Source organism: Lutra lutra, chromosome 3 (assembly GCF_902655055.1).
Source record: "Lutra lutra chromosome 3, mLutLut1.2, whole genome shotgun sequence".
NCBI lineage: Eukaryota > Metazoa > Chordata > Mammalia > Carnivora > Mustelidae > Lutra > Lutra lutra.
In genome coordinates, this window is record NC_062280.1 from 104,277,478 (window position 1) to 104,302,881 (window position 25,404).

At 49.2% G+C, this 25,404-nt stretch overlaps 1 protein-coding gene and 1 long non-coding RNA gene across 2 annotated transcripts in view; one reads left to right on the top strand and one right to left on the bottom strand.

Moving 5' to 3' along the window:
- The window catches only part of MARCO (macrophage receptor with collagenous structure), a 37,504-nt gene that overhangs the window by 7,025 nt on the left and 5,075 nt on the right, over nt 1-25,404 (top strand). The window contains exons 2-11 of the mRNA XM_047723176.1: nt 6,571-6,672; nt 7,500-7,718; nt 8,881-8,916; nt 13,657-13,701; nt 14,011-14,055; nt 14,364-14,462; nt 18,054-18,152; nt 18,249-18,284; nt 18,688-18,786; nt 18,879-18,941. Of these exons, the coding sequence (XP_047579132.1) occupies nt 6,571-6,672; nt 7,500-7,718; nt 8,881-8,916; nt 13,657-13,701; nt 14,011-14,055; nt 14,364-14,462; nt 18,054-18,152; nt 18,249-18,284; nt 18,688-18,786; nt 18,879-18,941 (843 nt within the window). The remainder of the gene's footprint in view (nt 1-6,570; nt 6,673-7,499; nt 7,719-8,880; nt 8,917-13,656; nt 13,702-14,010; nt 14,056-14,363; nt 14,463-18,053; nt 18,153-18,248; nt 18,285-18,687; nt 18,787-18,878; nt 18,942-25,404) is intronic.
- LOC125096320 (uncharacterized) lies at nt 7,630-10,432 on the bottom strand. The gene is made up of 3 exons (XR_007126136.1): nt 10,274-10,432; nt 8,553-8,683; nt 7,630-7,842 (listed from the first exon to the last, which is right to left on the bottom strand). It is a non-coding gene; the product is annotated as an uncharacterized LOC125096320 (long non-coding RNA).

Here is a 25,404-nt window from a genome sequence, read left to right on the forward strand (position 1 = left end):
ATTGATTTCTGCTCTGACCTCTATTTTTTTTAATTAATTTATTTTTTTCTTGTTGCTAAGGGTTTATTTTGCTCTTCTCTTCCAGTTCCTTGAGCTAGGAACCTAGTTTATCAGCTTGAGATCATTTCTGATTTGTAATGTGAGCCTCTAGGGCTGCTATAAATTTTCCTCCCAATACTACTTTGGCTGAATCCAGTAATTGGTATGGTCTATTCTTATTTACAATCAGTCCTATTTTTTAAAAATTTTCTTTAATACTTTATAGCCCATGTATTATTTAATTTTTGAAAAAAAATTCCAAGTGTTTAGAGGTTTTCCTGCTGTCTGTTATTGTTTTCTATTTTGATCCCATTGTCTAGAAACATACTCTATGCAACTTCAATTCATTTCCATTTTGTTGGGGTTTGTTTCATGACCCATGATATGGTCTGTCTTGGTGACTATCCTAAGTGCATGGAAAGAATATGTATTCCACTGTTGTTGCATAGAGTAGTCCATAATTATTCATTAGATCCTTTTGGTTTATGGTGTTGTTCATTTCTTCTATAGCTTTGCTGATTTCTGAGAGTGGGGTGTTAAAGGTCCCAATACAATTGTTGATATATTGATTTCACCTTTCAGTTACATCAGTTTTTGCTGCATATAAATAGAAACTCTGTTGTTGATTTCTTGGATATAGCAGAGAGTGGAGTCATGCTTTTTAATTTACTTTTGCCACACTCTCTGCCTTCTAATTGGTGTATTTAAACCATTTACATTAAAGTAATTATTGATGTGTTAGGGCTTAAATCTGCCACATTATTATGCATTTTCTCTTTGTCCCTCTGTTTCCCATTAGCAGCTTTTCTTTTCTTACTTTCCTATGGGTTACTTGAGCTTGTTTTAGAATTCGATTTTGATTTATTTATAGTTTTTTGTTTGTTTGTTTGTTTAGTTCTTCATTTGAAATAGTTTTCTTACTTTTTTCCTGGGCATTACAATACACATGTATAATTTATTACAGTCTATCAACATCAACATTCTATCACTTCGAGTCAAGTCTTGAAAACTAATTTCCACTTATGTCTTTTGAGCCTTTCCGTTTTTGAAATGTAATTGTCTTAAACATTTCTTCTACATGCAATAGGCATCACTTAATTATTTTTGTTTCAACCATCAGATGTGATTTTAGGGTCACCAAGGTGGCTCAGTCAGTTAAACGTGTCTGCCTTTGGCTCAGGTCATGATCCCAGCATCCTGGGATGGAGCTCCCTGTAGGGCTCCCTGTTCATGAGGAGTCTTCTTCTCCTTCTGCCCCTTCCCCTGCTGATTCTTTCTCTCTCTCTCACACACACACACACTCAAATAAATAAAATATTTTAAAAAATGTGATTTAAAAAAATTATGAGAAGGATGGTCTAAACATATCTCCATATTTACCCATTCTTCATTCTTGTTCTTCTTTCCCTTTGGAAGTGCCATGCCTTCTGCTATTATCTTTTCCCTTCTGTTTGAAGAACTTCCTTTAGCTATTCTTTTTTTTTTTTTTTTTTGGAGATTTTATTTTTTTAAAGGTTTTATTTATTTATTTGATGGGGGGAGCACAAACAAAAGGAGCTACAGGCAGAGGGAGAGGGAAAAGCAGGGAGCCTGATGCAGCACTCGATCCCAGGACCCTGGGAACATGACTGAGCCAAAAGCAGATGATTAACTGACTGAGCCTTGAACTCATGACCCTGAGATCAAGAGTTTCATATGTTTGGCTGAGCCAGCCGGGTGCCCCTCTTCAGCCATTCTTTCAAGGTAGGCCTACTAGCAAAAACTTTTGCTTAGTTTTCCTTCATCTGAGAATCTCTTTACTTCCCATTCATTCTTAAGGGATATTTTCACTAGAGACAGTTGATAATTCATTTCTTTGAGCACATGAAAAATGTCATGTCACTTCCAATTTCAGATGAGAAATCTGCTGCAATTCAAAGTAGTATCTCTATAGGTAATGGGTTATTTTTCTCTTGGCTGCTTTCAAGATCTTTTCTTTTTCTTTTGATTTTTAATTTTCTTGGTATGTAGGGGTTTTTTTTCAGATTTTTAACTCATATGTGTCTTGTTATTGATTGCTTGAATTTATCATGTTTGGGGTTTGCTCAAGTTCTTAAATTTGCAGGTTGGTGACTTTCACCAAATTTGAGAAGTTTTCAGCCACCATTCTTTCTTTAGATATTTTTTTTCAGCTTCACATCTTTCTGGGACTTTAAGGATATGAATATTATGTGTTTTGTTATTGATACATAGATCTCTGAGTCTCTGTTCTTTTTTTTTTTTTTAGTCGATTTTCTCTGTTTTTCAGACAGGATCATTTCTATTGTTCTATCCTTTATTTCATTGATTCTCTCCCTTATCACTTTTATTGCACTATTGGGCCCGTTTAGTGAGTGTTTTTTTTTTTTTTTAAATTGGAACTTTTAAGTCCTATGATTTCCCTTTGGTTCTTCTTTATATTCTCTATTTCTTGGTAGATTAAAAAAATTTTTTTGTTTCAAGAGTATTTGTAATTGCTCATTCAAGCATTTTTATTATGCCTGCTTTAAAATCCTTATTGAATAATTCTGATGTATGTGTCATCTCCATACTGACACTTGTTGATTATCTTTTTTTTTTTTTTTTTGCTCTCTCTCTTTTTTTTTAAGGTTTATGTATTTATTTGAGAGAGACAGGGAATGCAGGGAGGGGCAGAGGGAGAGGGAGAGAGAATCCTCAAGCAGACTCCCTGCTGAGCACAGAGCCTGATGCAGGGTTGAATCCCAGGACACTGAAATCATGACCTGAACCAAAATTAAGAGCCAGCCGCTTAATTGACTGAGCCACCCAGTGCCCTATTCATTGTATTTCATCACTCAAGTTGTAATTTTCTCTGTCCTTGGTAGTGTGTATTGTATTGTGGACATTGTGTATGTGGACATTGTGTATGGTCTGTTAGGACACTCTAGATCCTGTTCAGATTTTCTATTTTAAATCATACTGTTTAGGTTTATCACATAAATTCTGGCCCACTTTTGTGGGCTGTGGTTCCAATAACAACTTAGTTTTCAGAGGGCTGACTATTCTATCCTGGTCTGATTTGTTAACTGATACTACTGGTATTCTTCCTTGCTGCCTGCTGGTGCTGCCTGCCAGGGCAGAAGGTAGTTTTCCAGACTGTCCAGTGATCCTGGATCAGGGGTGGGAGACATCGAGCCAACAGGGCAGCAACCACTTTGCCCAGTGCCAGGGGCAAGGAGAGGGGACTTCTGTCTGCACAAAACCACCTTCTGCCAGTGGGCAAGGGGTTGGGAGATGGCAGGCCTGGAGACCCTAGAGTTTGTATATAGACTGTTTTCTTCAGTGAGATCATTTATGGAATCGAAATTTTATTTCCCTCTGGAGCCACATTTTCACTGTGTCTCAGACAATACAGCGGTCATATTTTTGAAAACTGCTTTCCTAAAATCTTCACATGGACTAACCCTAGTTTACTCCAGGGATGCTCATTATCGTTTACTGGAAGCTTTATTCATTCTCTCATCTTGGATGACCCTTCCTTGTTGGTGAAATCCACTTTGGAGAGTAGATGTTCCTTTGCAGTTTTTCTACACTTTTAGAAATCATCGTAGATGACAAAAGCATTTGTCATCTGCCCACAGATCCAAAAGTCCCAGTTTCTAGGATACCTTGCCTCTACGTTATATGAGAGCTCTGACTTAATAAAGTATTCTGAGCTTTAGTGCACACCTCTGAACGATTCCCATCTGTACTACCATGTTTGTTTGTCCTCTCACTGTCTTCACTCAGATGCCTTCCATTTTTGCTACCATCTGGTTTGAAAATATCTATATATTCCATGCTGGCCCTCACTGCCACCTCCAACTACTGTAACACTTGTGCCTCTGGAAAGATAACACTATCTATTCCCATCACTTCACGTTTAGTGCTGCCTATGAGATCGTATTCCTCTTCCTCCATCCATCTTCTGTGGAATACAAGCTTCTCTTGTTCATTACCCATCCTCACCACGATTGTATGCTTGCCTAAGGTCTGACATCGCCTTCCTGATGCTTTTCCAACCCTTCCAAGCTGGCACTGTTGCACTCTGCACGTGTTCAGGACCCAAACCCCTGCAGCCACTCATTCATCCTTTCATTTGTCATCTTTCCAGCCCACGTTGTGTGGTAGATACCGTGTTGGCGCTGGAAGTCCACTCTAGAAGCTTCCGGAATACTGGGGATGGAGGAGGGAAACTGAGACATAAAGAGACACAGTGCAGGATGATTGACGCCGTATCAAGTGGAAACACAGAGTGATGTGGGGCAGCAGAGCAGCATCCCACCTGACCTGGCAGAGTCAGAGACTGTATCCTGGAGAAGCTCCACGCTGCTCAGTCATGCGTGGGGAGGCAGTGGGTCATGTAGTCAGAGAAGATACACAGCCTCGAGTGAGATGGGTGTAACGACAAGTGGTCTGGCCTGCTTGAGGGTCAGGGTCCACGTGGGGTGTGGTGTGGAGGTCCAGCCACAGGAGAATTGGCAGGCAGCAAGTCTTCCTGTTTGTCCCAAGGACAGTGAACAGCCATGGGAACCACTGAAGGCAGGGAAGTGGCTTGGCCAGGTTGTGTATTAGAGAGTTTACTCGGGCTGCTGTGTGGGCCCCAAATTCGGAGGCATGGTGTGACACTGAGCGTACCCAAGTGCCACTAACTAAAAAACCACCCAACCAAGAAGTCATTCCCCTCGCTGCTGCCAAAGCCATCTCAAGACCACCATGCATCGGGCGATGCTAAAGCAGGGGTTTCTGTTCTGCACGTGGCTGGAAGCAGTATCAGCAGAACGATGAAGGTTCCACAGACTCGAGGTTCATATGGATCTAGGATAAGAGTCAACTGAAAACCCAACATCACCTGCCACAGAGCAAAAAATGTGTTCATGAGCCCTGACTCCCTCCCCTGGGATGTCCACAGATGATCTCTTTGACCTTCACACCTGCCCTTGGAGCTCACTGCAACTGCATTTTTCCAAGGGCAACAGTTCGTATAGGCGAGTTAGGCAAACTCAGTCCTTGGGGTTAGATGGGCCCAGGGGCACATGCCTGTTGTGTTGCCCTAACTTTTCTGGACCCCAAGTTTGTAGAAGAGGATGCTCACACCTACCTGCCAGGATTGCCAGAAGCGTTATAGACCGTATCAGACAACGCCTGGCACAGAGGAGGTGCTCTGTCAGTAAGAGTGCTGGGAAACACAGGACCTTCTACAGTCTGGCTCCCTGCCTTTGGACGCCCTGAAATGGGGAGACAGCTGGTGTTGGAGAGGGTTGGTGTTGGAAACATGGTGGCCTCTTTTTTTTTTTTTTTAAGATTTTATTTATTTATTTGACAGAGAGAGAGCTCACAAGGAGGCAGAGAAACAGGCAGAGAGAGAGGAGGAAGCAGGCTCCCCGCTAAGCAGAGAGCCCGATGGGGGGCTCGATCCCAGGACCCTGAGATCATGACCTGAGCTGAAGGCAGAGGCTTTAACCCACTGAGCCACCCAGGTGCCCCTACATGGTGGCCTCCTTTGCAATGCCCCACACCAGAAACAGCTTGCCCATGGGGAAATGCCTGCATGAATTGTGGCTCTTGTCTTGAAGGGCTCTTAGGCAGCTATTAAAAGGAGAGTTAAATCTTTCTCTACAAAACAGAACAACAACAAATAAACAAGAGGAATGTCCATGGGAAATCATGCATTGCAGAAAAAATGAACCATATTATATGTCATATGATATCATTTGTGTAAAATCGAAAGAAAAAAAAAGTCTGTCCAGCAGTGTACGTATGGGTTTGTCAGTTTCCATGAGCAAGCAGGCTGAGAGCAAGGCCACACCCCAGAAAGCCAGCAAAACTTATGTCAGCAGGTTAGGATGCCAGGGAATTGAGGTCCCCCAAAAGTCCCCGATTAAAAGATTATTAACCCTTGTAATGCTGTGTTGTCTGATAAATTATACTAAGTAGATTTCATTTGTAAAATTAACGATCTAAGGAAAAAGGAAACAATTTATTTATTATTATTATTATTAATGTATAATTAATGATCTAAGGAAAAAAGAAAACAAAAGCCCGAATCTGAGTTCCAGATCAGGGTCTCATCACCTAAAAGGTACTTCAACTTCTCCAAACCTCGCTTGGAGTTGATAAACTGGTGACAATCATTCTCCTCCCAAAGTCGTGAAACTTAAGTCTGTTCATTCATTCATTCACTTGATAAACATCTCTTGAGAGCCCTCTGTTGCCAGGCGCTGTGCTGGGGCATCGAGAGTGCACCTGGTTTCAGGACTGTACCTGCCACATAATGGTGGGGGGCGCGAGTGTTTGCCCACCCCCACCGGCAAGGGACCAACAGTGGCTCTTCTCAGTTTGTGGGAGGAGCAGAGGACCCCGGGGGAGGATTTCGGGGTAGTGGGACTTTGTGTCTTTATCCTCGACCTCCCGGGGAACCATCTGCTCACAGAGAGGGGATTCCCACACAAGTTGGGAACTCCCGGTCTCTGCCTCCTATAGCATCCACCTTCTGCCGGTGTTGTGTTTCAGATCCAAACCCCAGGAAGAGAAGGGGGGTGAACTGCTTCATGGTCATGGTGGCCATCTACCTGATTCTGCTCACCGCGGGTACTGGGCTGTTGGTGGTGAAAGGTAAAGAGGTCCGGTCCTGTCTGGTGCCTCCTGGGGTGATACAGGGCTCAGGTTGAGTGGAGAGCCCTGGGGTCACTGCTACCTGCCTGCTGAGAGGCGGTTCTTAGTCCGTGGGTAGCCAGGTAGTCTCATGGATGGGGTTGGTGGGGGGAAGTGAACAGGAGAGTATGTGTGTGACAGAGAGAGAGACATGGAGACAGATTGAAAGAGAGAGAGAGAGACAATGCGAGCTTGTGTATGTCAGAGAAGTGAACAATGCAATAATTTCACATGGGTCTGCTGTGTGTGTCTTTCATCAAGACTTCCCCGTGTCTAAGCAGGAAGGGATGTTATTGATCAAAATGTTCATATTAACATGATTTTACTTGCAAAGTGCTCCCTGTCCAAATGTTAAGGTCATGAAACATTCCCAACTGCGCACACTGAGGTCACCCAAGAACATTGTGTGCCCAGCTGCTACAAACATCCGTCACACATATATTCAGGCCACATGTGATCACATCAGACCAGCATGTTGGTCGTCATACGTTCATGCCAGAGCCTGTAGGAAGGTTGAAGGTTGATCATGATGCTGTGGGTACATCCCTAGGCCATTCAAGAATATTCTATGAACATGTAATGTCATGCCTGAGTGCCCACATGCAGGATATAGAAAGAACTCTGTGCTCACACTAGGTCCTCACAGAACATGAAATGCACGTTTGGTATCCAGGACCCTCAGAAGTCATGCATATATAACACAAGAACGTCAGGGATGTGCTCAAATGCCTGGAGCTTTAATGAGGTCCCCCTAAAAGAAGGCTCTGGGGTGGGGATGGGGCGTCCAGTTCTGAATCTGCAGGAGCGGCTCCGGGTGCTGGAGACTCACTTCAATGGAACGCTGGCCGCCGAGGACCATCAGTCCTTCTCTTTGTTCCAGTCCATGCCCCTCCCGCACCTCCCTGGGGGCATGCTGGGGCTGCAGGCCCTACAGGCCCAGATCACCCAGGTTCACACCAGGCAAGAACACCTGCTACGGAAGGTGGACAACTTCACTCGGAGCCCAGGTTCGGCCCCTTCCCCTCTGCACCAGGACTCCTCAGGGGATGGAAAGGAGGGGCTGCGGGTTCATGGGCAAGCAGATTCTTGGGTCCAAATCCCCTTCCCTGGCAAGGAGAGCATTCCCGAATCCTGCGGCCCAAGGAAAGTAGTGAGAGCCATATGGAGTAGGCATGAGGTGGATCTAGAATGTTTGGGAGGATGGGTAAAACACAGAGCCTGGGGCAAGCCCCAGGATCGCTCTTATGCAATCTACTAATACTGGCTCCATGTCTAGAGACAGATTAACCGCAGGCAACAAGAAGTCCGGGCCACATAGGGACCTCAGAAGGACAGGGTGGTGGGCTTGCTGGGGAAGTGTGGCCAGCAAGTGTAGCTTGGAAGATAGGGCCCTGGGCAGGAGAAAATGGAACCCAAAGTGGAGATACTGGGGATCCCCCTCCCCTCGGTTTTCTCGGGGCCCAAAACTGGCTGTACCAGAACAGGGAGGACTAATTTGGGCCAAAGTTGCTCCTACGTGTGACGTCACTATTGCCTGGCGCTCCGGCCCTGATCTGGAGTGAGCTAGTATTTAAAGGGTGATCCCATGACCGCTGTTCTGTGCCCATGGGAACATGTACTCAATGGGCAAAGGGTCTCAGTGGGGGAATTCCCCAGAGGCTGTGGTTTTCCCAGTGAGCACAGATGAAGGCCAAGCCAGGATGCAGGGACAGGGGACAGCTGTGACCGATGGGCAGCGCCCAGGCTCAGATGTTCAGATACTCAGACACAGGGACCTTTACCCCCTCCCTTGATATACTGCGGAGCTGGTTGTGACCAGCCCGAGGGGCCCCGCTTTTAACCTGAGGCTCTTCTTGAAGGGGTTGGGCCCGCAAGTCTTCCGACAATATAGGGTAAACTCTGGAGGTCTCAACCTTCTTTCCCCACTTCCGCAGCTCCTGGGGATTTATGGCTCCCTGGAACAGACCACTAGCTGCAACGAAACATCTGGCTTTTTCCAAAGCTCAGTCCTGGAAAATACCCAGGTGTTTGCCTCCTGTTGGCCAAATCCCCCAACCACTTGAAACCCTTGCTGCTCAGCTGGAGAGCAGAGACCTCCAACTTAGAGCTGGGTGCCCTGGGTGCATGCCCTCCCAGCCCAGCCTACAGCCCTCTCTCCTCCCCTTGCAGAGCTGTTCCGGGTCAAAGGGGAACGAGGCGCTCCAGGTATGTTCATTTCCCCTCTGACCCTGCCCGCTCACCAAGGCCTTCCCCCAGGGGCTCCTGGGCTTATGCCTTTTTGGACCCTACCCCAGCTTACCTTCCACGGGCCCCCAAAGTTCCCCACAAACTCACTGGTCCTCCATTGGGTCGGCTCTCTGTTCCCTGACCGTGCTGGGACTCCTGGCTTCTGGGCCTTTACCCTCTCCTCGCCTGAAGTGGGAAATGGCTTCCCCATCCTCCCCACCCCACCAAATCTTCCGAGGCCAGCCCAAGGGTGTCCCCCTCAGGTGCCCTCTCCCCCAGCACTCCAGCTGCAGGCGCAGGGCTCCCCCTCCATCTCCAGTAAGCACTGTTTCCAGATACCTCTAACCCAACACAGAGCCTGTCCCCCCATCTGTCTGTGATCCTTTCCAGGGGTGCACGCCTCATGCCTCCTAGAGCACATAACGGGAGGCGCAGCCTCTGGGACCTGAGTTCTAATCCTAGCCCCACTGCTTCCTGGCTGTGTGACTTTGGACCAGTGATGTCAGTTTTCTGGAACCTCAGCGACTCAGCTATATAAAAACTAATGGAGATAACTTTGCTCACTTCCCAGGGTGGCTATAAGATGCACGTGAAGAGATGTGCAAAAAAATGTCCGATGATAGCAGGTGCTCTCTGAGGAAAACACCTGTGCCTTCACTGCTTTTTCTTTCTACCTGAACACACACAGCTTTGGCTACGTGCATGCACATATATGTGCACACACTCACGCCTACCGCGTTCTATCAGCACAGTGGCTGGAATGTCACCTTGAAAATAATTCTGCACGTTGTTCTTGGGATAGAACTCTTTGGCTTCATAATTATTCATGAATGGCCCAGACATGCCACTGGCGAGGGAGAGTTTCGAGGCAGCCTTGCACGATGACATGAGGGTCCCTTTGCATCACTGGCTCTCCTGGGGACAGACCTTGGCTCTCTCTGGAACCAGGTGCTTTGAGCAAGTCACTTAACACTTTTGAGCTCTGTGTCCCCCCGCTATAAGATGGGGATAATGATAGGACCTCCTGGGATTGAAGTGAGGATAAAATGATGAATGTAAAAATGTGTAGTCCAGTGCCCAGCTCAGAGTGAGTATTCAATTGTGTCCTTGTTGTTCCGTGTTGTTGTTATTTGCTTTGTTATTTTGTGGGGAAGGTTAAAGGAGCTAATGCTTGGGGAGCTCCAGCCGGATGGATTTTGGCTCCTTCCCTCCAAGGAGAGGCTGACACCTCTTCTCAACCCAGTGTTTCGTCTGATGTTGTTTGTGCTTGCTAATTTCAGTTACCATACAGAGCAATATTGGTTTCAGGAGTGGAAGTCAGTGATTCATCACTTACCTACAACACCCAGGGCTCATCACAGCAAGTGCCCTCTTTAGTATCCATCCCCCACCTAGCTGACGTTGAAAGTCTGCTCTAACCTCTGCCCCAGGCCCAGTGTTCCAGGACCAGACACAGAGCCCAGCTCACCTCCAGGCAGGTAGCAGCCTCCCTTTGGTCCCTCTGTCTCTGTCTCTCTGGCTCTTTCTGTGTGAATGCACACATGGCCCCTGATGCAGAGAGGCTCCAGTTACGACTTTTTGACTTTACAATGGTGCGAAAGTGATCGCATTCAGCAGATACTATACTTCAAATTTTGAATTTGTTTTTAGTTGTTTTTTTTTTTAAGGATTTTATTTATTTATTGGTCAGAGAGAGAGAGCACAAGCAGGGAGAGCAGCAGGGAGAGGGTGAGGGAGAAGCAGGCTCCACTGAGCAGGGAGGCCAATGTGGAACTCGATCCCAGGACCCTGGGATCATGACCTGAGCCGAAGGCAGACGCTTAACCTACTGAGCCACCCAGGTGTCCTCAAATTTTGAATTTCGATCTTCTCCCAGGCTAGGGACATGGTGGGGGGTGGGGCATGCTCTCTTATAATCCTGAGCAGGACAGCTCCCCTTCAGCCAGGCACTCCCAAGAGCAAACAACTGATCCACTGACAACCACTCTGTCCCCAGACAGCCACACTGCTCTCACTGTCAGTATAGGAGTCAATAAGTTACAGGACAGAGGCAGCTCCGTATTATAAAACAGGTTTTGCATTAGATGATTTTGCACAACTGTGGGCTGATGTCGGTGTTCTGAATATCTTTAAGGGAGGCGAAGTTGCGCTGTGATGTGTAGTTGATTAGGTGTACTAAATGCATTTTTGACTGAAAATATTTTCAATTTCTATTCTGTTTATTGAGATGTAGCCCCACTGTAAGTTGAAGAAGACCTGTATGCGTGTGTGTGTGTGTGTGTGTGTGTATTTGTAATCTACAGCTTCGTCTCCCTGTCTCTCTCCGGACACGGTAGTCTCTGACTACCTCTTTGTCTCTGTCTCTGTCTGTCTCTCTTCTGAAGCCCAGAAAACAGAGGCAGGAAACTGATTCCAGCAGCTGGGGCTCACCCCCGACCCCTTCCCAGCTTCCCCCACCACCCTGGGCCCCCCAGGGGAGGCCCACCATATCTCTCCCCTTCCCCAAGGCCTGCCTTGCCTGGTCATGCTCCCGCAAAGGCATGTTTTCCTGCACCAGCCCCTGGGAACCAATAGGTGGGTCCCAGAGGATGGCTGGGTACAGGGCCCAGAGGTGATGGGTTTGGCCCCAAAGCAGCCTGCCTTGAAACTGCCCTCTGGCCCAGGCTTCCAAAACAGTGCTGGTAGGGGCGGGGGATCCTGCACCTAAGTCAAGTTTGGGAAACGGTGATGTGGAACCCAGCCACACCTCTCTGCCCCTCCCCGCTGTGTTCCAGACTTCTCAACAGACATTTACAAAAAACTTCTGAAGGCTGACACCTCCCCAGGCACTGGGAATGCAGACAGAAAAAGACAGAATCCCTGTCCTCAGGGAAGCGTGATTTGGTTACAGCCCTGGCTTGTGCTCTGAGAGACTGGGGCAGCTCCCTAGGTAAGGAGAGCATGAGGGGACTTAACCCCCTCAGGGGCCACAGAAGGTTCCCAGAGAGAACTTTCAGCCTTGACCTGAGTGTGAGTGGAAGGTGCCAGGAAATACGGATACTAGGCAAAGACCCACACATGCAAAGGCCCTGGGGTATGAGTTAGGAACGGGGATTTGGTGAGCAAAGAAAAGCAAAGAAAGAAGACCTAGTGCTGGAGTGCAAGAATGAGAGGAGCGGAGGTGGGAGACAGGCTGGGAGCTGCAGGGACTAGGCAGGCCTTGGTCAGGAGGTGGGGTGAAGGCAGTAGTCCTAGCTACATGCAAGGCACATTCACCTATGTTTTGTGGATCCCTCACACTAACCCCATGTGGCTGCTGCTATTATCTGCATTTCACAGATGAGGAAACAGGCCCTAAGGGATGTTGACTTGCTCAAGCTAACTCAGGCAAGGCTGAGGAGCAGAATCAGACCCTGGAGGGAGCTGAAGTCTCCTCTCTGTCAGTGGGGCCTGCTGTCAAACCCCGAACTGATTTTCAACTGCCCTTTCCTAGGGCTTGTCTGAGAGGGACTCTAGTCCCCCATCCTGCTTCCATCCCTTGGGACCCCAGGCTTGTGCACACAGGATGGATATAGACTTATGGATTTCACAAATTGGACTGAGGTCCTACTCTGAAATAGAAAGCATGTCATGGGCTTTGTCATCATGGTGTCCTGACATGGGTGACAGGCTTTGCCTCTGAGAGACCTGGAACCTGCCAGCCTCTCTCCAAATCTCCCTCTCTCTCAGGCAAAGCCATGCCTACCAGAAAGTTGTTCTCCTCTATGGGGATGTGGAGACCCGCTATGGTCTGAGTGTATCTCCTCCAAATGCCTGTGTTGAAAACCTAACCCCTGAGGTGACAGTATTAGGAGGTGGGGACTTTGGGAAGTGATTCAGTGCTAAGAGCAGGGCCCTCTTGAATGGGATTAGTATCCTTATAAAAGACACTCCAATGCTCCCTCACCAACCCCCTCCACCAAGTGAGGACACAGCAAGAAGTCAGAAGTAGCTGACCACACTAGCAACCGAATCTTGGACTTCCAGCCTCTAGAACTGTGAGCAATGCATTTTTGTTGTTTATAGGCCTCCTGCCCTGAGGCTTATAGCAGCTGGAACGGATTAAGACAGGACGAGGAACCCTGTCCCGCCCTCCTGGGTTGTTGTGAGTCTCAAACCTGCAAGCAGCCCTTGGAAAGGGAGAGAACCGTATGTGAGTGACAGTAAAAATAGGTGGCCTGAGTTCAGAGCCTGCCGCCAGGACCGCCCTGCAGAGCTAGTATATTAAGCCCATTCTACCAATGAGGAAACTGAGGCTCAAAAGAAGTAACTTGAACCACGTCATGCAGCTGAAGGCGCGGTGCTGCTCCTTGAACATGCACCACTGTGGTTCACCTGTTGGGCCCTGAGCTTCTTGGAGGAAGGAGCTCTGCCTTCTCTTCCTTTCCTTCTTCTGCACAGTTTGGCTTGTTCCTGGGGCTCAATGGTAGTGCGTTGGATAAATAGTGGTGTGATAAGTGGCTTTGTCACCCCACCTTGTGGGCTGGCTCCTGGGTCTCTGCTCCTATGCTTCAAGTCTCCCAGGTCAAAAGGGGCCCCCGGGCAGGCTTGGCATCGAATCCCACTTCTGCCAAGACCACTGGCTGAGAAGGGGGCCAAGGGGCCAAGGCGAGCCACGGACACTGGCCTCTGGCTACTGGCCCTATAATCCTTTTCCTCCTCTTTGTCCAGGCTTTGTTCTGAATCCCTTTTCCTTTCCAGGTCCTCCAGGACTCCAGGGCCCGCCTGGAATCAAGGGAGAGGCAGGTGGGTAGGGGTGGGTGTGTGCACGAGCCAAGGGTTGGGAAGCAGGAGGGTTGGCTCATTCATACCTCTATGCCCAAGAAACTCAGTCTCTTATTTCCTCTCTCTCTCTCTCTCTCTCTCTCTCTTTTTCTTCTTGTTCTGAAGAGTGAAATGGTGTCACTGGTATGTGTGTGGCGGGGTTGGGGGGAGCGGATGAGACAGAGAGAGGCACTTCACCTCGAGTGGGCATCTTATCCTTCTGAGGGGCTCTAGAACATCAGCTGACTGAGGAGCCGAGAGCCCTGTGACTAGTTCTTTCCTTCCTCGCAGGCCTCCGAGGACCCAACGGTGCTCCAGGGAAACAAGGAGCCCCTGGTAATGTGTGCGTCCTCTGCTTGGGCTCAGCGATGCCTTGGCCGAGAGGCTGAGCCAGCTCCCCACAACCTTCTCCCCACAGCTATCCCCCAACCGGCCATCCCCATCCCCGCTGCCTCAGAGGGGCATTGCCCTCCCCTAGTCCTCTGCTCTGGAGTCTTATTGTGCCTCATCGATACACCCAAGAGATGACCTCACCTCCCCCAGACTTCCTCTTCTCCTGGAACGCCCCCTGCCCCATTGCCTAGGAGTCCCTCCCAGGAGGATGGTGGGAGCCCACCTCATTGGCCATTCTCTGCCCACCCCAGGACAGCAGGGAGAGAAGGGCAGCAAAGGCGATGGGGGTCTCATTGGCCTGAAAGGGGAACCTGGAGCTAAGGGAGACAAAGGAGACCTGGGTCTTCCAGGTAAGGGTCCAGTGGGAGTGTCGGTGCTTGTGTGTGTTGGGGGGGTGGCTAAGGGCTGGGCCCCGATCCTGTGGAAGTGTGTCTGTTCTGTACCACTGAGGACAAAGCAGACAAAGCTGGGCTCTGCCTACCAGTCTCATGGGAGCACCCATGAGGTCCCTTCTGTCCAGGTGAGCAGAGGCCAGGAATATGAAAGCTGAGAGCAGGGGGGTGGGGAGTAAGGAGACACAGTCTCATTCCAGGCACAACCAGTGATGAGTGGGGACAGGCCATGCTAGGAGCTCGGAGGAGAGGAAGGCAAGGGACAGCAGTGGGACCTGAGGAGGACACAAGGGAGGAGGGGAGACTGGCTGGCAAGGAGGGAAAAGGGATTGATACCAGAAGGAGGTGCTACCTCAGAACTTTTTAGGGCACTTGTTCCAAGTCCAAGAGTGTGTGTTTTGAAGGCCTGGATGATTCTGACCCTGACAGTCTAGCAGGAGCTCTTTGAGAAGCACGGCCCCAGGGGCTCTGGCCATGACTGAGCACCTCCATGTCCCTTGCCCCTTGGCTTCTTGAGGCCCCCTTGGGGGGTTCTGGGGTATTGTATCATAGGGAGAATGAGTGCTGTGCAGCTAGTGAGCTTGTTATTATTATTTTTTTTTGAAGATTTATTTATTTTAGAGAGCACGGCGGGGGTAGGGGCAGAGGGAAAGGGAGAGAAAGAATCTCAAACAGACTCCATACTGAGCACAGAGCGGGATGCGGGGCTTGATCCCACAACCTTGAGATTCTGACCTGACAGAAACCAAAGGTTGGACGCTCCACCAGCTGCGGCACACGGGCGCCCCGGCTAGTGGGCTGGGACCCCAACCATGCTCTGCACCTGTTCACATGCCTTGCTAGGCACATTTTTAACCAGCTGAGATTTAGTTTCTTCATTTCAGAAAAGAATGGCCGTTAAAATAATCATAATTAAATTATGCATATCTTGTAGGACAGTTAGGAGGGCTAGAGATCATGTTTTCAAACCATCTGCCACATGGTTCAACACTAAATGAATGATAGCCATTAGCCTTTGTGATCCTTTAAGGTAGAAAAGAGAAGGACTTCAGTTCTAAGATCAGACACATCGGGGTCCTAATGCAACTCACTAGCTGGGTCACCTGGGGTAAATGACTCAACCTCTCTGACCCTCAATTTACTCACCCATAAAAGGGGGATAATAAGAGCAACCTCTAATAAGGATTAGTTACAACAGGAGTATAAGGCATAAGATGTGTGGCACTATACCTGCAAATAGGAATATTTACATTGTAAGAGACTGGGGTGCTTGTCTTCAGGAAGGGGGCCCTTACCAGGATGTGTTAGCCATGTTCAAACATTAAAAAGTCACATGTGGAAGACAAAACAGACTCGCTCTGGGTGCCCATCAATAGAATGAGGAGCGATGATCAAGGGTTTCAGGAGAGCCAATCGTGCTGAAGTAAGGAAGGAGGAAGGCATTAGAACTTAGGGCACCCCAAGGATGAGCCGGGCACTCATGCGCAGATCTCAGGGGCTGCAGCCACGGAGGCGGGGCAGGGGCGGGGGCGGGGGCGGGGGCTGCAGAATTCTCCTGGGCAGGACTGAGCCAAACCTTTGCACCAAGCAATTGGTTAGACCGTTGACCACTGAGGGTGCTTCCAAAGGCGGCCCTCTGCAGTGCTCTCTGCAACAGGAAAGGAGGCCCCCGACTTTCTCAAGCTGGCCCTCCCCTTCCACCCCAGAATGGGGGGTGACAAGCCGGCGCTTTGCGCGTAGAGTCTACGCCCTCCTGTTTCCCATCCCACATCACCCACCGCCACAGGCCCACCGCGATTCCGCAGCAGGGCACGAAGCCCGCACTCGGAGGCGGACTCGGGACTGGAAACGCTGTGGCCAGGCCTGCGAGGGGAATTGCAGTAGTTTTTACCCCTCCTCTTCCCAAATTTCGTCTCCCAAGATCACAAGATCTCTTTCACCCACTGGTCCCCAATCTCCATTCCGCAGAGGGGACGCGGGAACCAAGAAGGCCCTGTTTTGGTGGTACTGAGGGTTGGTGCTCTTTGTCACAGTGGATGGGTAATGCCCCTAGTGGAGATCCAGGGGACACTCTGTTTGCCTCACTTCACCTTTAGCTGTGATGGGAAGGTTCAGACATCAGGCACAGCTGGGTTCCTCCGTGGGTGGGTCGTTTCACCAGGAACTCGGGGATTCCCAGGGCTGTCCCCTTTGATGGAGACATGGCGGGCCCAGCCACACACAGACCCTGGCCCAGACCACGCTCCAAAATCCTTGTACAGCCAAGCCATTTCTATCATGTGATGGTTCTGGCTGGCCAGAGCAATCAGGCACCAACCAATTCCTCCAGGGAAGTAATTCCTAGTCCCTTCTAACAAATCCCATTTGTGCCTTCTGCCAAAGAGGACACCCTCAATGCCCGAGAACTGCCTTCCTTGGGGCTTGCCCCTGAGGTTATAAGAGATCTCAGCTGTAACCAAGTTCTCTCTGGTTCTTTTGTTTCCCATGAAGGAATAATCATCCTTCAAGTATCTAAACCAGAAAGAATCTACTTCCTAAGCCTTGCCCCTGAGATCACCCCCAGCTTTGATCCAGAAAGCTTTGCATGACCCATGATTCTTTCCCTCTGCTTCAGGACTTTCTGTCTCCTTTCCTGATTCACTGGAGAGAAGGCTGGTATCCCTTTGAGTCCTCCCCTTCCCTATCAAGAAAGTAAGGGAATGGAGCCTTTTAACCAAATTGCACAGTGCTGAGCCCATCCCAGGGCAGAGCAAGCTGCTCTGGGTAGGGCTTCGACTGGCTCCCAGAACAGCAGGTTACTGCTGGGTTACTGCTGAACAGACCCAGCCTGGCATGGTTAGGAGGGGTGTACAGCCGGCTCCAAAACCAAACTCGTGGACTGGGAAGGGGTTGCCAGGCCCTGCTTTGCCAGAAGCCTCCCTCAATTGATATGCACCGAGCAGTGGCAGAAAGGAGGAGGGAGCAGTGGACGACCGAGGAGAGGACAGGCTGGGACGAGCCTTGAATGCAGATGACAAGTGGAAAATTTGAAACCTCGGGCACCAAGAGAGGCTGTGACTGAAGCCCTGGGAGGAATTCGAGCTGCCGCAATGTTCTTCTCCCCGCCACCCCACCCCCCCAACCCCGTACCTTCGAATCTCTATTCTCAGCATTTGGGATCGACTTTCTGGAATATTCAGATTTTGGTTTGGGAGGCTTGGAAAGTAATTACCCAAAATGCAGACACGAAAATGAGCGCTAGCTAAGCCTGGACTGTGGTCCCTCCCAAGGGGACCAGCGTGCTGACCAGAGTCCTGAGAGCCTGGCTTCCCTGGCCCACCCATCACTCAGGTCAGTTGACCTTGGCCGTTTTTCACAAGTTCATGTCTTGTCTCTGGGGCAAGTTGGTGTGCTCCTAGAGGGCACCTACTGTATCTTCCACTTCTGGGCACCAGGTAGCAGGAGCTCAAAGAGTCTGAGTTTGTAATTTGAGTGGGACAAGTGTCAGTGGGATCTGGCGGCTGGGTTTGCCCTCCTCCTGTGCCTGACCACGACTCCTTGATTTTTCAGGAAGCAAGGGGGACATGGGCATGAAAGGAGACACAGGGGTTATGGGTCCCCCCGGAGCCCAGGGAACTAAAGGTGACTCGGGGAAGCCAGGCGCCCCAGGTAAGAGGCTGTCCATCAGACTGTAGCTATTCCTTTTCCCCCTGGTGGACTGAGCTATAAGGGCACAAAATCCCTAAAAGTCCCTCGTCCTTTCAGGTGCAGCTGGATTTCCTGGAATAAAAGGAGATCAAGGTAAGAACTCTGGGAATCCAGGTATCATTCGAGCTGCCACTGTCCCTGGGCAAAGCCAAGTCCAGGACATGACTCCACTATCTTTATCTCATTGTTGTGTTAACCCAGAGCACCCAGAGTCTCTTAAAACTCAGCTCTGCCTGAAAGGAACAGGCTTGATTGGTGGGTCCCTAACCCCAGACCCTGCAGAGTGATGGCCGAGATGAACAAATTGCTCAGGCTCTAACTTTTCTCCTGCTGATTAGGCCTGTTCGCAGCCTCTAAAGGGAGCTGATTAAAGCTGCCCAGGGAACATACAAGGTGGTAGGACACACGCGTGTCACTGCTGAGAAGAGAGGTGTGTTGAAGGGTGGCAACGAGGCTCTCTGGCGACCACACCCAACCTTGCCCTTGTTGCTTGCAGGACAACCTGGAGCGAAGGGTCCTCCCGGCTCTCCGGGCGTGGCAGGATCCCCAGGGGCCAAGGGGGAGCCTGGCACTGCTGGCTCCCCTGGACTAGCAGGTGAGGTCCTCGGCACTGCGGTGGGTATAGGGAGTGATGTCTGAAGACCCACGGAGCTCAGCCCTCATGCCATCTGGGCATCTGTTGTACAGGGCCACCAGGGACACCCGGAAGTCCTGGAGCCGACGGCGTGAAAGGAAGCAAGGGAGACCCAGGTAACAGAGGGTGTGGTTGGGGGTGGGCAGGGTGCTGGGTGTCAGGGGTGGACAGGGAGGAGGACTCCCTCCCAGTGGCCCACCAGAAGGAGGCAGATGGTCTTCTGTACTCAGGCCCCAAAGGCACCCGGATTAAGGAGGACACTTTCCTCTCTCAGGGCCCTTTGAGCTCAAAGCCCTAGGGCTGTCCTCTCTCTGCCCAGGGTCCCTGAAAGGCCCCAAAGCCATGATCGAACCTCCACCATTAAAGAGAAGGGAAGCTGACCCACATTGTCTCCTGGACTGCCTTCTAGCCCTGGACATAGTTTCCATTCTCTCCAGCTAACCTATAACGGGGCCCCAGGGTCAGGGCTCTGGATTTTGGTGGGGGGGGTCAAGGTCAAGAAACCCCTTCTTGCACATTCTCCCAAAGGGCCTCAGGCTGGGAGGAGTGACCCACAGTAACCAAACTCACAGTGACCACTATATAAAACTTCATGTCAACTTAGTCTACATTATAAACCATTGTGCCAACTTAGTATAGGTTATAAACCAGCCAACCAATGTGGCCTACTTTATAAACCTCTACACCAATTTTGTCTAGTCACTAAGTCAGTCTGGGCAATGGTCTAAAAACTCTGGGCCACTTTTGGGGGGCACTGGGGCACCATGATGTGTAACACCTGCTTCCTGACCTCACGCATACAGGTTGGTGCCTGAGACAGGCAGACAGACTGTTGCCAGACTGTGCCAGGTGCATTCTGTCATGAACTTTTGCATGGAGAAGGGCTGAATGCCCCTTAGAAAGCCAAGTGCAGCCTGGAGGTATTGTAACAGTGCAAGGTCAAGAGAGCAGGCTGGGCAGTGGCTTTGGGTGGCCGTGGACAGTCTGCCGCAGGCCGTTCTCATGCTGTGTCGCAGGTCTGTGTCTCATGCCGCAGGTCATGCTGTGTTAGCCTGACGCCCTCACGCAGAGCCATGTGCAGACCCACATGAGGGGCAGGTGTTCTTAGGGCTCATTGATCAAGTAGTTGACTAGTAGATGGATTGATTCCTTAAACAAATGTGACTTAACTCAGCTAAATGCTTCAGTTTCATCATGTCCCTTCTCTGGTAGGGGTGGTGAAAGGCAGAGCAGCACATGAGTGATGTCAGAGCTTGAGATGAGTCTTGTGGAATGAGTGGAGTCTGGACATGGGGAGGAAGGGAAAGGAAATCTAGAGAGAAGGAAGAGAGCAGGCGAAGTCATGAAAGATTGAGGGAGGGCTCTGTAGGCTTCTGTACCTGGCATCTAGGGTTGGGATGTGAGAGAGGGTCAGGAGCTCTGGCCAGAGGGGTGGGTGGGGGCCACCTCCTGGCTGGCCCTGGACTCTGAGCCTTCAACCATTGGGGTTTTCCTGAAGATCATTGAGACCTATGGCACAGGCTTTTGTAGTACGTGCTATCCTGGGGTGTCTGGGTGACTCGGTCATTAAGCATCTGCCTTTGGCTTAGGTCATGATCCCAGGGTCCTGGGATCAGGCCCCGCATCGGGCTTCCTCCTTGGCAAGAAGCCTGCTTCTCCTCTCCGATTCCCCCTGCTTGTGTTCCCTCTCTCACTATGTGTCTTTCTATCAATTAAATAAATAAAATCTTCAGGAAAAGAAAAAAGTACCCACTGTCCTTCCAGCCCATCCAGGCTCTGAGCTGATTTCTTTTTCACGCTGTGTCAGCCATGGCCAGGGATCTGCTGCCTGAGGCCATATTGATGCTACCTGAAGGCCCCCCCAGCAAGGTCTCACCTTCTGGTGTGGTGGTCAGCTCTCCCTGACTTGTTGACTGCCTCCTCCCGATCTTAAATATTTCCACCTTCCTTGCTCCCAGATCCCAGGAAGTCTGACTTCTGGGCACGAGGCTGCCCTACCTCTGAGTTTTCTGCTTGGCTTCATAGTGATGACAGCTTTCAACCCTCAGTTATAAACAAGTCTCTCTCCCAACCCTTCCCCGATTGCCAGACTAATGGTTCTTAACTAAGTAAGGGTATCAGGGGTAAAACACGATTTTACCTACAAGGGACACTGAGCCCCCTTCCCAGGCCCCCCAGCCTGTGTCTCCCACTCTCTGGAGGTAGGAGATTTTGCCCTGCACTCCATACCCTGGGACGGTTTACCTTGGAAGAATCGCTCTGATAACAAGCATTTTCATGCTTGTTTCATACCCACTGGGATAAGGACTCTCGTTAGTGCAACTTGCCCACACTTGAGGAGCCAGGAGGAGACACAGTGAAGGTTGGAATCGTAGCCTGGCTGGCTCAAAGCCAGGGGCCTTATCCATTACATTCTGTCATGCTCTTTTCCTTCCTAGGCAGCCTGAGAATACCCTTACCCCCAATCAGGCATTCTGATGAGCGACACCTTCCCTCTCCATCCCAGGTCAGGAAGGATTTAAGCTGAGGCTACAGCAGGTTCTTCTTCGATTCCAAGAAGGAAACATGATGTTCTCAGGCCCTGTTATGACTCTTCATTATTTACCCCAAAACCCACCTCCCTGAGAGCCCAGATTCCTTTGGCTCACAGCCTGGGGATGGTTTTAACCCTATTATCAAGTTCCCATATATTTGTTGAGCACTTTTTTGGGGATCTCCATCAATCAGGCCCAGTGGTGAATACCAATCAGGCAAATTCTAAAGGCTATTCCTTAATTCCGACTACCCAAGTAAACATGCTGATTACATCTTCAATTTGGAGCATGTGATGATTACAACTTTCATAAAATTGTGTTGGTTTCCCACGCAAATCCAAATGCTTGTCTCGATCTAGTAGCTAATGGTTCCATCTCAAGAGGGAATTTCCACAGGTCCATTATCTGGCCTATTCCCACAGGTCCATTATCAGTCTACCTATCATCCCAAAGTCAGAGGTTAAGGAACTCTTAGAGAGGTTAGATTTCTCAAGTGGGAAAAGGAAGGATGGGTAGTGATCATGGAAGAAAATGCTTACTTTTCAATGTCAGGACACTGGTATTCCCCAAACTGGAGGTAGTATGGTGTCTGTCCCGTGTGGGTTATATCAAGCCAGTTTTTCAACCCAATGTATTTCCTATTTTGTAAATAAAATCATTAATCTCTCAAGAGAACATCAAGCCTCCCTGGATGAAAACAGAGAAATTATAGTGCCTTGGCTTGACCTAGGCTAACGGCCAGATCCCATGATCGTGCATTAATTAAAACAAATGAAATCTGTTTATGATTAACGATACTTCTGGGCCAGGCACTGTGCTTGGGATTTACTCCTATGATCTTAGCTCATCTGCCTGTGTCCCAGAGTTTCATCACCGCTACCTTACAGCGGAGGGAGCAAACATTCCCCGAGGGTGAATCCTCTCCTTGGGGTCTCACAGGTAATATACTCTGAATCTTAATCCCAGAGCCAGATCCCAAAGTTGTGCTTTCCCAGACCGTGTTACATAGAATAGCACAGAGTAAACGATTCTAAGAAAGTCGGACTCTCCTGCCCTTGCCACTCCCCCGCAGATGGGTGAATCCTGGCTCAGTCACCAAATCCTCCTGCTGTTGTGAACAGTGGCTTATCATACTCCAACACACTCAGGTGGAATGTGTCCCTATGTTGACATCTCTTGAGAGAAAGCAGCCATCTTAGATTAAAGATGGTGACGAGGAAACGTTTTTCGTTCTGTCGGGAGGACAAACCACATGTTACAGACGGCATGATCACTCGGCAGAACTTTCCCCCAAGGCCATTTCCTTCACCATTCACAAAACAACATTTTACCAGCCTCCCAAAATGGAGTTATTTCTAACCTTTGATCTTTCAAAGGATTACGGAGTTATTTCACTTTGGGGGAAAAAGATCGCAAAATAAAAAACAAAAAATCCCACAAAAATTCATTTTAGCTCAAAATCCTTTGGCCATTTTCGAGTTTGTTGGGAAATGATGTGGGCATTTTGCTTTCTAGGATCCCACCTCATGAAATGGCATTAGAAGCAGCCAAGACATTTAAGCTCTGAAACACCCATCTGATCAGAAGGTCTGCATCTCAGCAGCCTTCGTGTCTAAAATATAACAAGAATCTGAATTTCCTATATCCTTTTATTTTCCTCTTGAGGCAAAGCCAAAATGCAAATAACCTGAAATCCATTTTCTCATCTGTATTTGAAGACATTTTATTTTGTAAGCAACAAAAAGTAATTCATAATAGCAATTAAGCCCTATATTGTGAATATAATTTCTCAGCTGATTCCAGTCCCCATATCAAAGTACTGAGTTGGTCCCAGAATTTATTAAATTCTACCAACTCACATTTCTAAGTTGCCACTCATAAAACCTGTCCTCATTTACCTCTAAATCTCTCAGAGATATCTGCAAAAGTCTACACCTGTCCCAGTATTGGTCCCCAACCCGCCATTTTACTTCTGCCACATAGCGCCGTCTGTCAGTTGTCAAAGTCATCCTCACTTTGTCAGGCTGCACTTAGCCTGTATGTCAAGATGCTACTTAAGGAGTTTCCTAATGTACTGGAAATTTCTACATTAAATCAGAGCTGGAAGACCTGCCCTGGGCCCATTTCCTTCTGTGTGGAATGTGAAGAATATTCTAGAATAATAGCCAGGTCCCTGCTAGCTTGACAGCACTCTGTGTTTGAAACTGGCAATTTCCCCCTCAGAGCAGAAACATTCTAAGATTTTAGGCAAAACACCAGCTGAACACTGAACAATCCAGAGACATGTGCTTTTTTTTTTAAATTTTTTATCGTGCTGTATGACCTTTAATTAGGTATAAAGACTTCCAATCACATTACCTAGGGACCATTCTAACTGCTGCTCTGTTTGGCCGCCAGTCTCTTGAGACATGTGCTTTCTAACAAAACGATTTTCTTGGGAGAAAATTATTTCTTTAAGTAAATACCTTGTAAATAAATATTTTGGGTCCTCTCAGCTTGATACATGTGTGATACCCAGAAAAACCCAGTTAGATGTGGTTTAGAGGAGAAATCAGCATTTGTTTTCCCCAGAGACAGGAAGGCTGCTCAAAGGTGGTGAGCTGGGAGCTGGTCTTTAAAGAGCCAGTGAGATTTGTTTAAGGCAGTGTTACTCAAAATGTGGTCCCTGGACCAGCAGCATCACCATCAGCTGGGAACCTGCTAGAAAGGCAGCTTCTCAGATCCACTGAATCAGCAACTCCAGGGTCGAGCCTGACAAGCCGGTTTGGTTCGCCAGCCCCGGGCAGGTGACTCTGAAGCACCCCTAGCTCAGCTACTCATTTTGGGGATGGGATGGAACCTGGGAACCAGGTGGACAGGCCAAATGGAAACTCCAGGAAGATGTGAGCTGCTGTGCTAATGGAGCATAGGGAGCTACAGCACTCAGTGGGAGACCCACCTGGGTTACAACCCAGTTTCACCACTCCATCACTGTGTGGCCTTGGATAAATCACCTAGCATCTGTGACTGTGTCTTTCCTCCTCTTCTGTATAAAGGAAAAGGGCACGACCTTGCAGGGTAACTGAAAGGTGGGATGAGGATATGTATAAAGCCCTTAGCAGCGTGCACGGGTCAGCAAATAAGGGAGTCCCTGTGATTCCTGTCTGTACAGGGTGTGCTTGTCATGTGGTGCTTTGGGGACAGCTGGAGATGGGCATTTCTTTGGGAGGGGACCATAAAGGGAGGTCATGGGGCCTGGCGTCCCTGAACCTTGGTTCCAGGGACAGACTCTTCAGGTAGAAGTTTCTGCAATATTGCGCCCTCTAGGCTGCAGACAGAGGGCCAAGGGTCAAGGTATGGACCATTTTAGACCATTTTTCTATTTACTAACAGCAAAAAACACAGATGTCTGAGTGTGGCTTCTACTCTCTAATCTTGACACACACAATTCAGATGCCAATGAGCAGAGGAAATTTGTGCTGCCTCTTCTGGCTCAGGTCACCAGTGAACAATTAAGGGGCTTGTTGGGCCAGGAGCCAGGAGCTCCTGTGGGCCAGGGTCTGAGGTGCTTCCTCCGGAGGGGAGACAGATGCACGCAAACAGGGTCTGTGGGGTCTCTGGGGCAGCACCTACTGAGTGCAGGCCAGACATTAGGATCAGCCCATGACACAGATGACATTTCAGTCTCAGGACCACCCCCGAGGCAGCCAGGAGACTCAGAGTAGGAAAGTGAGGCTCCTAAAGGACAAGTACCTTGCTCAAGGTCACAGAGACAGATGCCAGCCCAGGCCGTCTGGCTCTGGCCCTTCTGCTGCCTCGGGAGGATCACGCCATCCATAGGTGAGGCCAGAGAAGTTTTCACAGTCAAGTGACATCTGACATCTTAGCAGGTCTTACAGGCTTGATCTGAGTTCTCCAGGGAACAGAATGGGTGAGGCATTCTAAAAAGAGGGACCAAAGCAGGTGCAAATGGCTCACGGTGGGCTCGGGCCTGCCTGCCAAAGTCTGGCCTCTGAGGTTCCTCCAGGTCTTGAAAGAAGCTCGCTAAACCTCAGTTCTGTCCCAT